At 45.0% G+C, this 15926-nt stretch overlaps 1 protein-coding gene across 5 annotated transcripts in view; it reads right to left on the bottom strand.

Annotated features, from left to right (window-relative positions):
- LOC130357211 (gastrula zinc finger protein XlCGF26.1-like) overlaps nucleotides 1-15926 on the bottom strand; it is a 128517-nt gene that overhangs the window by 83230 nt on the left and 29361 nt on the right. For 2 of the 5 annotated variants that reach the window (XM_056559811.1, XM_056559806.1), the window contains one exon: nucleotides 8821-11687. The exons of 1 other annotated variant lie outside the window; for it this stretch is intronic. In XM_056559811.1, the coding sequence (XP_056415786.1) occupies nucleotides 10060-11676 (1617 nt within the window). In that variant the 5' untranslated portion in view covers nucleotides 11677-11687 and the 3' untranslated portion in view covers nucleotides 8821-10059. Of the gene's footprint in view, nucleotides 1-8820; nucleotides 11688-14785; nucleotides 15626-15737; nucleotides 15829-15926 lie in introns of those variants that run through there. 2 more of the 5 variants (XM_056559808.1, XM_056559807.1) reach the window with 2 other exon arrangements.

Raw genomic sequence — 15926 nt, 5'->3', positions numbered from 1 at the left:
GCTCCTGCTACTCCTACTTCTCATCAGTCATTCCAGCAGCAATCCCTCACCGAAGCGATTTCCAAGAGACAGCAGTATGCGCCCACTCATCCAACGGCGCAGAAGCTGAATGTGTTCCTGTCCAAATTGCTGGTGCTGCAGTCCCTCCCTTTTCAAGTCCTTGAGCCTGTCGGTGTGTACCATAGTGCATGGCAGCTTATATGTGTCGAGCTGTAACTACGGTCAGGGACAATACATGTCCTTTATAGTCCACTGGGTGAATGTGGTTCCTGCACAGCCACAACAAAAACTTGGACAGGTCACGCTGCTTCCGCCTCCACGATCTCAGCCGTTGGTCCTGTGACAGTGTGCGACTCTGCCTCCTCATCCTTCACCGTGTCCTCCACTCCACATACCATGTGTGCAGGCATGGCGGTGTCACGCTGTTCTTCACATGGTTTGCCTTGGTGAACGGAGTCACACAGGGGAGGAACTGCTAAAAGTCAGGCTTACTCCACGAAAACTGGAAATGGGAACCATAATGACTTACAATGGGAAGAACATCTTGTCTGCGCTGTGGCAAGGAAGGCTGAGCCATGTGCCCTGCATTACACACGTGTTCAATCTGGTTGTCAAGCAGTCCCTGAAGTGTTTCCCCCTATCTGCAAGATATACTAACAATGGGAAGGAAACTTTACATGCACTTCAGCCACTCGTACACCGCAAAGCACACCCTCCTTGAGCTGCAGCATCAGAACGGTATCCCACAACATAGTCTGATAGGCGACGTTTCCACCCGTTGGAATTCTACTCTCCATATGTTGGACCAACTATACGAACAGAAAAAAGCCATCACTGATTTCTTGATGATCCAAGCAGATAGGGGTACTCCCCTGTGTAACTTCAATGTCAACCAGTGGCAGCTTATACGTGAGACCTGCCGTTTGCTCAGGCCCTTTGAGAAAGCTGCATTATAAGTCAGTCTCCAGGATTACGGGATGAACCATGTCATTCCACTCCATAATTTCCTACAACACGTGTTGGAAACGATGGCTGGTCAGGACACTAAAGACATGGCACCTACATCTCACGGCCACATGAGCCCTGTGGGGGCTGATCTGGAGGAGGAGTAGGGGGACAGTGGACCACGGGCAATGTGTAGCGAAATGGGTGGTTTTTATACACAGCTGAAAGGAAGGGAGGAGCAGGAGCAGCCAGAGGAGCTACAAGGTGATGAGGAAGAGGAGACAGAGGACCCAGACACACCGTGGCAGTATGCAGTGGAGATGGAGGTAGGGAGTCCCTCCGAGTCACTTGCACAAATGGCATGATGCAAGTTCACTTTCTTGCGTAGTGACTGCCGAATTGTTACCATTTGGCAGCGGAATGACTTCTGACTCTCCACCTTATTGGACCCTCGCTACTGCCACAAAATGGGGGCCTTTTTTACACCCAATGAGAGGGAGGACAAACTGACCTACTACAGAGACATCCTACGTAGTAAGTTGGCTGATGCCTATCGGAGCCATCATCCATCTTCTTGCAGGTCTGACTGAGGGGGGGCCCTCTGCGCTCACCTTCCACTGCCATGGCTGCTGGGATGGGATGGCAGGAGCATTACCAGCTCCATCAGCAGCAGCCTGAGTCTACAGTCGCTGATGAGTAGTTTTCGGCCTCAGCTGTAGGGACCGGTGGGTGGGACTTTCCTGTCTAGTGAAGGATGTGGTCCTGCATATACTGTATCAGTGCAGGCTCATCGCCGAACACCCATTTTGGGAGAGGGAGTGATCTCGGGCGTGCACTGGCTGGAGCTACTTGTGACAAAGAGATCGCTCTCTCTGGGCTTGAGGAAGAAGAAAAGGCGGCTTCGGCCAGAGTACTTACATCAGATTCTTCTGTAGGAATCTCGGCCCAGGATCCACATGTCCTGTGGTGAGGGGACAGCATCAACGGTGATGCCGTCGCTGATGTCACTGGTGATGCCCCTTTCGGGGTAGCTGGCCACTCGTCATCTTCTGGTAGCGGGGGTATGTGTCAGGCCTCCTCAGCCCCAAGGGACAACTGCTGTAAGCGGTCAGCAAGTTCTTGGAAGAGTTTCGCTGCCGCTGCAACTTTCTGCTGCTCCGGCTCCATCTTGCTGCTCTCCTCACATGTTGCGGTGGGCTCCGCACACACCTCGCTGCCATTTCCGGACTGTAGAGGTCTGGCCGCGTGGCTTCTTTTATATGAGGCTACCACAAAATGGCCGCCAGCGTCAGCGAAGGACGTCATCGGTGCAGCTCTGACTTCCTGTCCCCCGGCAAACACAAGCAAAAGATAACAGTTCCACTTTGGCATAGGAACAGCTACACGATGTCCACAGAACAGCGTGGGACATTTTGGCGCGCTTCTCGGGTTCTTCTTTAACCCCTTCAGGTGCGGTCTGCAACGGAGCACGCAGCATGGCTTCGTTCCTGATTTTACACATGGCCACAATACAGTATTCTTCACCTCCCCCCCCCCCCCTTACTTTTTCTTGCGCCCCAGCTAAGCACAATTTCAGCAATAAAATCCCATACACTTACGCTACTTGCGAAAATCCTGGACAGTATTCTATGCACATTCTGAATAGGGGGAGGACTATGGCACTTAAAAGTTATTAAAGGGGTACTCCGCTGCCCTGTGTCAGAAGCTCCGCTCGCAGTGTCCGGAAGTTTATTGTTCCGAACGCTGTGTGCGGGCTTCCGTGTTCAGGGCCGCCCCTTGTGGCATCACGCCCGCCCCCCTCAGCGAAAGTCTATGGGAAGGGGGTGCCATGGCCATCAAGCCCCCTTCCCATAGACTTTCGCTGAGGGGGGGCGGGCGTGACATCACGAAGGGGGCGGGCGTGATGTCACGAAGGGCAGCCCTGAACACGGAAGCCCGCACACAGCGTTCGGAACAATAAACTTCCGGACGCTGCGAGCGGAGCTTCCGACACAGGGCAGCGGAGTACCCCTTTAAAGGCACACACCCGTATCCTGTTCGTAGGATTCCAAAAGAGTTGCGGTGCCGGGTGAGGCAGTGATGCTACAGGGTCTGGTGGTATTAACCCTTGGTTTGTCGTGACGCCAGGGTGAAGTTTGCTTAGTATAGAAGGTCCTGCCGCCAACCGGCCCAAAAACGGCAGGGAATAAATGGAATGTCCACAGCAGGATTAATGAGATAACTGGAACTTTTACTTAACTTCTTGAGCAAACAGTCTTTACAAATATACAGTTTCTCCTGAGGTAACTGGGATGCAGGTTCCTCACAGGCTTTGCTGGGACTAATAGTCTTGAGCTTTAAGCAGGCCACTGTGCTACTAATTATAGGATTTGAGTTGAATAGTAGTCACTAGGAATTTATAGATAGAGTTTTATAACTCACGGTTTTAGTGGCTGCTGCTTCTTTAGGCTTTGGCCCAGGTAAGATGAATTGAGATATGCTGATTGTGCTTGCTTAATAGTCCGGAACTAAGAGAGAGAATTTACAGACTACAGCCCCTTATATACTAGGGGCCTGGACTAATCCCATTGGTTGTCAAGCCTGGAGGTCCTGAACCCAGAGAACTCTGGGTACATCACATGACAGTTTCACATGACCCCTGAAGGTCCTATACATTACACTATACAACTTTGTACATAATTGTATACATATTGACCAATCTATATATATAAAACTCAATGTGTGTGTGTGTGTATGTGTGTATGTATATATGTATGTATGTATGTATGTGTGTATGTGTGTATGTATGTGTGTGTGTATATATGTGTGTATGTTCCACAAAAACTTTCAAACGGCTAAAGATATTAACATGAAACTTGGCAACATGTTACTTATATGTCAACAACAAACATAGGATAGGTGATTTAACCCTTACTCACCCCCATTTGCCAGGGGCGGGGTTTATGTTTAAAGTCCCATACAACTCTATGGGAAATATATGTTACTGCATAACTTCCAAACGGCTGGAGATATTTCGATAATACTTGGTCACATGTTACTTATATGTCCACTTAAAATATAGGATAGTTAATTTAACCCTTAACCACCCCCATTTGTGAGGGTCTGGGTTTTTGTTTAAAGTCCCATGAAAATCAATGGGAAATATATGTTCTCACATAACTTCTGTACGGCTGGAGATATTTCAATACGTGGAACACATATTACGGGTCGGGATAGGAGGTCGGGATAGGAGGACGGGATAGGAGGTCGGGATAGGAGGTCGGGATAGGAGGACGGGATAGGAGGATGGGATAGGAGGACGGGATAGGAGGACGGAATAGGAGGTCGGGATAGGAGGAGGGGATTTGAGGACAGGATAGGAGATCGAGATAGGAGGTCGGGATAGGAGGACGGGATAGGAGGACAGAATAGGAGGATGGGATCGGAGGACGGGATAGGAGGACGGGATAGGAGGAGGGGATAGGAGGATGGGATTGGAGGGTGGGATAGGAGGTTGACTTAGGAGGTCAGGATATGAGGACGGGATAGGAGGTGGGGATAGGAGGACGGGATAGGAGGTCGAGTTAGGAGGTTGTGATATGAGGACGGGATAAGAGGACGGTATAGGAGGTGGAGATAGGAGGACGGGATAGGAGGTCGAGATAGGAGGATGGGTTAGGAGTTCGGGATAGGAGGTCAGGATAGGAGGGTGGGATAAGAGATCGAGTTAGGAGGTCAGGATATGAGGTGGAGATAGGAGGAGGGGATAGGAGGTCGGGATAGGAGGTCGGGGTATGAGGACGGGATATGGGGTTGGGATATGACAACAATATATGGGGATGGGATACAAAGTCAAAAGCTTCCTCCTCTGTCGATTTTCCTCCCCAACAAGAATGAGGAAGGAAAAACCGGGCAACGCCGGGTACTCAGCTAGTATACACTATATCTTCAATGCATTATGCGAGGTGAGTAAAGGGTAAACCCTGTAGAAGAGCCCTGTGGAATGAAGGGACTCTAACTGAGGGTACTTAAGACAGGTACGGGACAAGGTCCTGTACCGGGACACTACACACACACATATATATATATGTGTGGTGTCCCGGTACTGGACTTGGTCCGGTACCTTTGTCGTAAGTCCCCACAGTCAGAGTTCCTCCATGCTGGTAGGGCCTTCCTTGTGGGTTCATCCCTAGTCGCCTCCTAATTCCATTCAGAAATGTATATATTTTGTCATGTAATTTATGTACAGGACCTTTGGTCATGTGATATGTATAGATAATAGTGTTATGCTAGGTTTAAGGATCTTTTGAGTCATGTGATAGGTCATGTGATGTACCATAATGCTTTGTACTAGGACTGACAGGTTTGGGGACCAATAAGCTTTGATCCTGCCCCTTCAGTATATAAGGGCGCTGTATCCAATAATCGCTCTCTTTCCCTTGGGATCTCCAAGTAAGCAGATCTGTTATTGCAGTGACAAGACAATCTAGGCTTGAAGCGGTAGGACATATATAACTAGAGGAAGCCCTCACCCTGGCGTCACGACAATCAAGAGTTAATCCTATACCCAGCAGCACTACATTGCAACACCCCTGTTCTCCCTTCATCCCCGAGCACCACATATAAATGCAGTAACATGTTCTCATTTATTTGGCAAAGCCCAATAGACACAGGATAGTCTAGTCCTGCTAAAATAGTCTCCTCTTATGTGTATGGAGACCTAGAGCCACTAATGGTTTTCTTTTTTCAATCTTTGACATTTTTAGTGGGTTGTATACTTCTGTCCATAATCCTATTGGAGGTGTTTAGACAGTTTTATAGCAAAGGAAACCTATAAATCTATAGATTAGGTCTACATACCATAGTCTCACATTGTTCTTTTATGTATATTTGTAAATAGACAAAAACACACAATAAAGTTTTGTAATTGATAATTTATCCGCACTTGTGGTGAATGGCCTGAAATCCCAGAAATCTTCAGGTAAGGCCCATAACAAGAGTCCAGCACCAGTGACAGGCCCATATTCCTCCTCAAACGCCTGGAGCACTCAGCTTTTCAGAGGATCTGAAAGTCTATCAGAAAACTTTGGGATCCCACCCATTTAGAAGAGGGCCGGTTGAATTTGGTTTTAGGTGTAATGGTTTTGTATCTGGCCATGTAAAAGTGTAGTATAGAAAGCTAAAAGATAACTCATTTTATAAACAGCGCCACGCGTAGGTTGTGTTTGGTATTGTAAGTGTGATTCGTTTTGGGTGAATTGCGCACATACTGAGGGGGCAGACATACACCCGCTCCCACCGCTCCTGGCTGTGGTAGACCCCAAAAGACAATTTCTGTCATGTTAGCACCTACTTAAGACATCATATTTATGTGTTAATATAATCACAGGAGAAGGTTTGTCCAGGGATAAACAAAAAAGAAAAAAAAATTCATGCTCCAATGAATAAAATTCCAAACTTTATGTAACTGGACTAAGCCGACGCTTTTCGGGCATATGTGGTTTCTGAAATATTGGGCCATGGCTAAAAGCAAACAACATAGAAACACACATTAGAAAACTTTAATGCATGAAATCCTACCACATAAAACACTCAAACAACACTAAGGACGAGATTTATTAAAACCCGTCCAGAGGAATAGTTGCTGAGTTGCCCGTAGCAACCAATCAGATCGCTTTCATTTTCATTTTGCAGAGGTCTTTTCAAAAAAAATAAAAAATAAATGAAAGTAGTGATCTGATTGGTTGCTATGGGCAACTCAGCAACTTTTCCCCTGGACGGGTTTTGATAAATCTCCCCCTTACAGTATATACTGCGCAAACACATACAGTATATACCATACACATACTGTATATACTACATGCGCACGCACACACACACACACACACACACGGTATATATTATGCGCGCGCACGCACACACACACAGTATAAACTGCACACACACACATACGGTATATATTATGCACACACACACACACACAGTATAAACTGCACGCGCGCACACACACAAACATACAGTATAAACTGCGCACACACGCGGTATATACTGCACATACACATAAGATATATACTACACACAGTATATACCACACACACAGTATATACCGCACACACACACACAGTATATACCACACACACACAGTATAAACTGCGCACACTCAGTATATACCGCACACACACAAAAGTATATACTACGCGCATGTTACGCCTAGCGCTCCGGGTCCCCGCTCCTCCCCGGAGCGCGTACGGCGTCTCTCTCTCCGCAGCGCCCCGGTCGGTCCCGCTGACCGGGAGCGCTGCACTGTCATGGCCGTCGGGGATGCGATTCGCACAGCGGGACGCGCCCGCTCGCGAATCGCATCCCAGGTCACTTACCCGTTCCCGTCCCCTGCTGTCATGTGCTGGCGCGCGCGCCAGCTCCCTGAGACTTAAAGGGCCAGTGCACCAATGATTGGTGCCTGGCCCAAATTAGCTTAATTGGCTTCCACCTGCTCCCAGACTATATCTGACCTCTGCCCCTGCACTCCCTGGCCGGATCTTGTTGCCCTTGTGCCTAGTGAAAGCGTTCCCTTGTGTGTTCCTAGCCTGTGTTCCAGACCTCCTGCCGTTGCCCCTGACTACGATCCTTGCTGCCTGCCCTGACCTTCTGCTACGTCCGACCTTGCTTCTGTCTACTCCCTTGTACCGCGCCTATCTTCAGCAGTCAGAGAGGTTGAGCCGTTGCTAGTGGATACGACCTGGTCACTACCGCCGCAGCAAGACCATCCCGCTTTGCGGCGGGCTCTGGTGAAAACCAGTAGTGACTTAGAACCGGTCCACTAGCACGGTCCACGCCAATCCCTCTCTGGCACAGAGGATCCACCTCCTGCCAGCCGGCATCGTGACAGCGCACACACACAGTATATACCACGCACACAGTATATACCGCACACACAGTATAAACTGTGCGCACACATACAGTATATACCACGCACATACAGATTACTTTTTTCATTTTTAAAAAGGCCTATGAAAAATGAAAGAAGCAATCTGATTGGTTGCTATGAGCAACTGGTCAATGTTCTCTCTTCACAGGTGCGAATCGATCTCCCACATATATATGTCCGAAACACGTCGATATCGTTGGGGGATTACATTTTATTGAAATATGAGTAGAGTTTGGGATTTTTTTATCCATTTCAGCTGAAAGTTTTTCTTTTTCTGTTCAAAATTCCTTTATTTGGAACTTTCTCATTTGTTTATTTTACTGTTACTGTTTGCTTCAACCGCACACCATTCAGCAGAAACAACGGCGCAGTCGAGATTCGTGGTTCCACCTTAAAGAAGCAGGGACTCATGTCAGAGACGAGAGTCAGTGCTCTTGTGTTGGCCCGGCAAATGGAACTAAGCACCGTCGCATACAATGTACAGTATGCCTCAACGCTCACTGTACAGGAGCAGGTACGCTTTTCTCTTGTGACAGGAGTCCCTGCTACTGTGTGAAGTTTGCTCATTTCTAGTAAAAAAAACAAAAACATTTCCCGCATTCCTGAGGTGAAAACTTGCTTCTCCTTTGTGAGTGTTCTCAGGAGTTTGCAGAGTTGATTATGATTCGGCGGCTAGGTCGGATTCAGCACTAAAAGTGACTGGGCCCAGTCAGTGTAAGGCAGTTGTCTCAAACTGCGGTCCTCCAGATGCTGCAAAACTTCAACGCCCAGAATGCCCAGACAGCCATCGGCTGTCCGGGCATGCTGGGAGTTGAAGTTTTGCAAGATCTGAAGGGCCGCAGTTTGAGAATTCCCAGCTCATAAACTGAGCAACAGACATACAATGTATATCTCAGTGTTCAGTTAGTAACGTAGCAGGGTCTCCTGTCTGACAAGAGTCCCTGCTCCTGTACAATTTCACCTGTGTAAAATTGGATTCAGACAATTGAGATTTTTTTTAATTTTATTCAGAACAAATTTGATTAGATTTAATAGGATTCCCTCTTTGCTATTAATCAGATATTTTATATATGAAAATAGCTCCTCCTCAATGGAAGTTCTACGTATAACAAGACAAAGGCTGTACACTCTCAATGCTTGTGTGCAATCACAAGAAATTATTTCTTACTCAAACATTTCCCACATTCAACAGTTCTCTGCTGAAAAATAAAACTTCACTTCGTTATAGAATATTTTCCACACTCCTTGCATGAAACTGCCTTCTCTTTTATGGGAGAATTTCGACATTAGTAATAACTTGACTGAGAAGTAAAGCATTTCCCACATTCTGAACATGAAAATGGCTTCTCACAAGTATGTCTTCTTCTATGATTGACAAGTTTTGATCTAGTGATAAAAAATTTACCACATTCTGAACATTAATATGGCTTCTGTGTGAATTCTCTGATGTTTAACCAGATCTGATTTTATGGTAAATTTCCCACATTCTAATCAAGTAAAAGGCTTCTCTCCTGTGTGACTTGTCTGATGATAACAAGTTGCCATTTATTACTTAAATATTTTCCACATTATGAACATGATAATGACTTCTCCCTGTGCGAGTCATCTGATGTCCCACAAGAAATGATTTCGAGGCAGAAAATTACGTCTCTCCTGTGTGAGTTCTCTGATGTGTAGTTCTGATTTCACAGTAAAATATTTGCCACATTCGGAGCATGACAAAAAAGTTCTCTCCTGTGTGAATTATCTGATGTTTAACCAGATCTGATTTCTGACTAAAACAACATTTTCCACATTCTGAACACATAAAAGGCTTTTCTCTGGTGTGGGTTCTCTGATGACTAACAAGTTGCCACTTTCTACTAAATTTCCACATTTTGAACAGGACCATGGCTTCTCTCCTGTATGAACTCTCTGATGTCTAACCAGAGCTGATTTTTCACTAAAACATTTTCCACATTTGAACACCTAAAAGGCTTCTCTCCTGTGTGAGTTCGCTGATGTTTAACCAGATCTGATTTATGACTGAAACATTTTCCACATTCTGAGCATGGCTTTCCCCCTGTGTGGGTTCTCTGACAATCACCAAGATGCCAATTTCTATAAAAACATTTCCCGCATTCTGAACACCTTAAATGCTTCTCTTCTGTATGAATTTTCTGATGTGTAACTAGTTCCAATTTCGCAGTAAAATATCTACCCCATTCTCAGCATGAAAAAAAGTTTTCTCCTGTGTGAATTATCTGATGTTTAACCAGATCTGATTTATGATTAAAACAGTCTCCACATTCTAAACAGGTAAAGGGCTTTTCACCGGTGTGAGTTCTCTGATGTTTAACCAGATATGATTTGTCACTAAAACATTTCCCACATTCTGAACATGTAAAAGGTCTCTCACCTGTATGAGTTCTCTGATGTTTAACCAGATCTGATTTTTGACTAAAACATTTTCCACATTCTGAACATGTAAAAGGCTTCTCTCCTGTATGAATTCTCTGATGACCAACAAGATGCCAATTTCTACGAAAACATTTCCCGCATTCTGAACACCTATAAGGCTTTTCTCCTGTATGAATTCTCTGATGTGTAACCAGTTCCGATTTCACAGTAAAAGATTTACCACATTCTGAGCATGACAATAAGTTCTCTCCTGTGTGACTTCTCTGGTGTCGCACAAGAAGTGATTTCCTAGTAAAACATTTACCACATTCCAGGCATGAAAATGGCTTCTCTCCTGTGTGAATTCTCTGATGTTTCACCAGATCTGATTTCACCGTAAAAGACTTCCCACATTCTGAACATGTAAAAGGCTTCTCTCCTGTGTGAAATCTCTGATGACTAACAAGTTGCCATTTTGTACTAAAACATTTTCCACATTCTGAACAGGGCCAAAGCTTCTCTCCTGTATGAACTCTCTGATGTTTAACCAGAGTTGATTTGTCACTTAAACATTTGCCACATTCCGAACACATAAAAGGCTTTTCTCCAGTGTGAGTTCTCTGATGTTTAACCAAATACGATTTCAAGCTAAAAGGTTTCCCACATTCTGAACACGTAAAAGGCTTCTCTCCTGTGTGAGTTCTCTGATGACTAACAAGTTGCCATTTTCTACCAAAACAATTTCCACATTTTGAACATGACCATGGCTTTTCTCCGGTATGAACTCTCAGATGTTTAACCAAATCTGATTTCACCGTAAAAGACTTCCCACATTCTGAACATTTAAAAGGCTTCTCTCCTGTGTGAAATCTCTGATGACTAACGAGTTGCCATTTTGTACTAAAACATTTTCCACATTCTGAACAGGACCATAGCTTCTCTCCTGTATGAACTCTCTGATGATTAACCAAAGTTGATTTGTCACTAAAACATTTGCCACATTCTGAACACATAAAAGGCTTTTCTCCAGTGTGAGTTCTCTGATGTTTAACCAGATACGATTTCAAGCTAAAAGATTTCCCACATTCTAAACATATAAAAGGCTTCTCTCCTGTGTGAGTTCTCTGATGACTTATTAGTTGCCATTTTCTACTAAAAGATTTTCCACATTCTAAACATGACAACAGCTTCTCTCTTGTGTGAACTCTCAGATGTCTCAAGAGACTTGATTTTGGACTGAAAGATTTCCCACATTCTAGATATGACAATGGCCTTTCATCTATGGGAATTCTCTCTTGTACGATGAGATGAGATTTATTTTCTAGATGTTTCCTACATTCAGAATTTGCAAAAACTTTGTGTCCAGTTCTTTTGTCGCCATCCTGTGATGAATCATCTTCTACTTCAGAACCAGTAAAAATGAGAAGTTCATGGCAGTCACTCATCTTATCTGCACCTGGAAAAAGAAACAACATTTTACACAAAATGAATATTTTGATATCATTTGTAAAGGCCATACAATGAGCAAGAAATAAATGAAAAGACAGTCATCAAATCAAGACATTAGATTATCTTTTTCCCAGTTACACACAAAAAGTTGCAAATTGCAGCGTGTCAAAATACTGTCAAATATATATATATATATATATATATATATATATATAAAAAACACAACATTTCCCACATTCTGAACACATAAAAGGCTTCTCTCCTGTGCATGTTCTCTGATGATCAACAAAATGCCAATTTCTATGAAAACATTTTCCACATTCTGAACACCTAAAAGGCTTCTCTACTGTATGAATTCTATGATGTGTAACGAGTTCCTTACAGTAAAGCATGACAATTTCTCTCCTGTGTGAATTATCTAATGTTTAGCCAAATCTGATTTCTGACTAAAACATTTTCCACACTCTGTACATGTATCAAATATATATATTATATATATATATATATATATATATATATATATGTATGTATATGTGATTACAACACTGGAGACCATGAATCTTTGCTCGAGGGGCCCACACAAATGACTAGTTTAAGTGTCCCTTTGTCCCTTTTCCCTAGTTTAAGTGTCCCTGTCCATTTTCCATTTTCACCGGGGGGGGGGGGGGCCCTCTTCTCCGCTCTCCGGGCCGGCCCCGGACTAGTGATGTTGCCTTGACGACGACACACAGGGACGTTCATGCGCTGTGAAAATGGACAGCCCGGAATGACTAACCCTCCCCACCGGACGGTCTCTGCAGCATAGATGGCCCGGACCAGCTCACCCTTCCTTCCCACCGAGGGGAGGTGAGTAGAAAACTAAAGGGGGGGGGTCTGGATGATGACAAAGGCCGCAGTGGTCTTCAACCTGCGGACCTCCAGAGGTTTCAAAACTGCAACTCCCAGCATGCCCGGACAGCCGATGGCTGTCCGGGCATGCTGGGAGTTGTAGTTTTGCAACTTCTGGAGTTCCGCAGGATGAAGACCACTGAGAAGGGATTGACAGGCGGAGAGTTCACTTGAGTATAAGCCGGCTTATACTCGAGTATATACGGTAATTTACATTGCGGAATGCGGCTGTCATAAAATATACGTAGGAAAAACGATTCAACAATTCCGTAGAAGGATCTCCAAACATCTCAGTGTGATTAAGAATAGAGGTGATACAGGCACATGTGGGAAATCCATAAGGGAGGTCTGTCACAGTTACAATTCTGGGGTTTCAGCAAATGTAAATTTGGTTCCAGGAGAGGAGACCTTGATAACAGGCTACTGCATACTGAGGCAAAATCGATAGATAGATAGATAGATTAGATTAGAGATAGATAGATAGAGATAGATAGATAGATATGAGATAGATAGATAGAGATAGATAGATAGATATGAGATAGATAGATAGAGATAGATAGATAGATAGATATGAGATAGATAGATAGAGATAGATAGATAGATAGATATGAGATAGATAGATAGATATGAGATAGATAGATATAGATAGATAGATATGAGATAGAGAGAGATAGATAGATAGATGAGATAGAGAGATAGAGAGAGATAGATAGAGATAGATAGATAGATAGATAGATAGAGAGATAGAGAGAGATAGAGAGATAGAGAGAGAGAGAGATAGAGAGAGAGATAGAGAGAGAGAGAGAGAGAGAGAGAGAGAGAGATAGAGAGAGATAGATAAAGAGAAGGCCTGTTTTACTGACTCATCAACGCCCATCCTTAACCCTTGGACCTAGAAAGGTGAATTTTTTTCACAGGTGTTTTTAAGACGTAGAAGAGGAATAAGAAAGGACTTTTCGAAATTCAACCCTTAAAGGGGTATTCCGTCCCTAGACATCTTATCCCCTATCCAAAGGACAGGGGATAAGATGTTAGATCGCTGTGGTCCCGCTGCTGGGGAGCTCTGGGATCGCCGATGCGGCACCCCGCTATCATTAATGCACAGAGCGAGTTCGCTCTGCACGTATTGACGGGCGATACGGGGGACGGAGCAGCGTGACGTCATGGCTCCGCCCCTCGTGACATCACGGGCCGTCCCCTTAATGCAAGTCTATGGGAGGGGGCGCGACGACCGCCATGCCCCCTCCCATAGACGTGTATTGAAAGGGGCGGGCCGTCATGTCATGAGGGGCGGAGCCGTCACGTCATGATGCTCCGACCTCTGTATCGCCCGTCATTACGCGCAGAGCGAACTCGCTCTGTGCTGTAATGATAGCGCGGTGCCGCAGCGGGGATCCCAGGGGTCGCCAGCAGCGGGACCGCGGCGATCTGACATCTTATCCCCTATCCTTTGGATAGGGGATAAGATGTCTAGGGGCGGAGTACCCCTTTAAGGGGGTGAAAAAGGGGTTGAAAGTTTGTATGGAAGTCCGTCATTTTGGAAGCTAGAAGCATGGAACTTTGATTTTAGGCTAACAATTAGAGATAAAGAAATACGTGTTTTAACGTTTTCTAAAATTCCACCCCTGAAGGGTTGAAACGAGGGTTCAAAGTTTGTATGAATTAAGATTAGGTTGATTTTTGAATTCGAAAATTGGCACCATTACTCTTAAATAAAAACAACGTCTGTCTGTATCTGTATTTACATAATAATAATTCTCCAAAAAATCAATCAAAACATGAAAAAAATTTGCACGCTCTGCACCCGCATAGTATATAAGCAGCGCGAGAAGGCGGGCCACCTCATTAGAAATGCGACATGCACTCGGACAGTATATAAGCAGCGCCATAGCTCAAAGAGGTGGGTGCCGAATGCAAGATTGCAGGGGTCCCCAGCGGCAGGACCCCCGCGGTCAAACATCTTATCCCCTATCCTTTGGAAAGGGGATAAGATGTCTTAGGGCTGGAGTACCCCTTTAAGTGTGTGGTTTTCATTTTGTTTTCTTACTTATTTGCTCACTTATTATTTGTATTGTGGACCAAATTAATAAAGTCCTGTAAATAGCTATTGATGGTTGGGAACCCAAGGGTTTTTATTGGACCACCTCTGGTGGATTATAATTTGTATATAAATTCACTCTCCAACCATTGGTCTCGTCTTAAAAAGTTGTATCTCACCCTTCTCTGACACTGATCGGGGTTCCTCCAGTTCTCTCCTCGTTCCTCCAGAACTTTCCTGCACGGATCCAACATTAAGGACCTGAGGAAAAAATCAGAAAGGAACCGAAGTTTATTATACGTCCAGGAAAAGGTCAGAAACTCCAAGAAGACAAGAACCAGGGACATCAACCCTGGGGCCCAAAATGTTCTATTCTAGATGAGGCTGAAGTCCTGGACTAATGTTCTGTGAAGAGAAAGATCATGTCCAACATCTACCTGATGGTCCAGTGGGATATCCTCCTCTTCCTCTTTACAATCCTGGGGATATAGAGGACGGGGACATCTCTCTGGGGGATTTATACTACTGGATCCATCTATATGAAATAAACACAGTGACTGAATCCATTGTTATATGTGATGATCAGATGATGGGGGAATCTAGGAGATCCACAAACCTGCTCTCTCCTCTTACCTGGTGATGTGAGGGACTGGTGATCCTCCATCATGACCTGATCCTTGTACAGATCCTTGTGTCCTAATAAATACTCCCACTCCTCCATGGAGAAATAGACAGTGACATCCTGACATCTTATAGGAACCTGACACAGACAATGATACAATTCTCCTCCAGACACTTCATACCTTGGTGTTATTGTATAATGTCCCAGCATTCCCAGCAGCGCTCACCTCTCCAGTCAGCAGCTCAGTGATCCTGGAGGTAAGTTCTAGGATCTTCTGCTCATGTATCAGTGAATGAGGTGGAGGCTCCTCGGGGGTGGGGCTCTGGCTCCTCCTCCAGCCTCCTGACACACGGGGTGTCACACACTCACCAGACGACTTCTTCACTACTGTGTAATCCTGTGTATGGGGAGACACTGATCACTACAGAGAGAAGAAGAATCCTGCACCTTTCTGCTCATTTCCCTGCTTTATTAATAGAGATACAGGGAAGGTCATGTGACCCGCTCACCTCTCCAGTGATCCAGAAGATCATCTCTAGGGTGAGGTCTAATATCCTCCCAGACATGTGGTCTCTGTCCTCCTCCATCCTTGGTCGGTCACTGAGGAGAAGGATTATGGGGTTTATAAGAAACCTGAGGGGCCCCATGGAGGATCGGGTATAAATGACATGTGACAGAACATCTTATAAAGCTCCATA

The sequence above is a fragment of the Hyla sarda genome, chromosome 2, assembly GCF_029499605.1.
Source record: "Hyla sarda isolate aHylSar1 chromosome 2, aHylSar1.hap1, whole genome shotgun sequence".
Classification (NCBI taxonomy): Eukaryota; Metazoa; Chordata; class Amphibia; order Anura; family Hylidae; genus Hyla; species Hyla sarda.
This window is presented reverse-complemented; position numbering and strand designations above follow the sequence as displayed.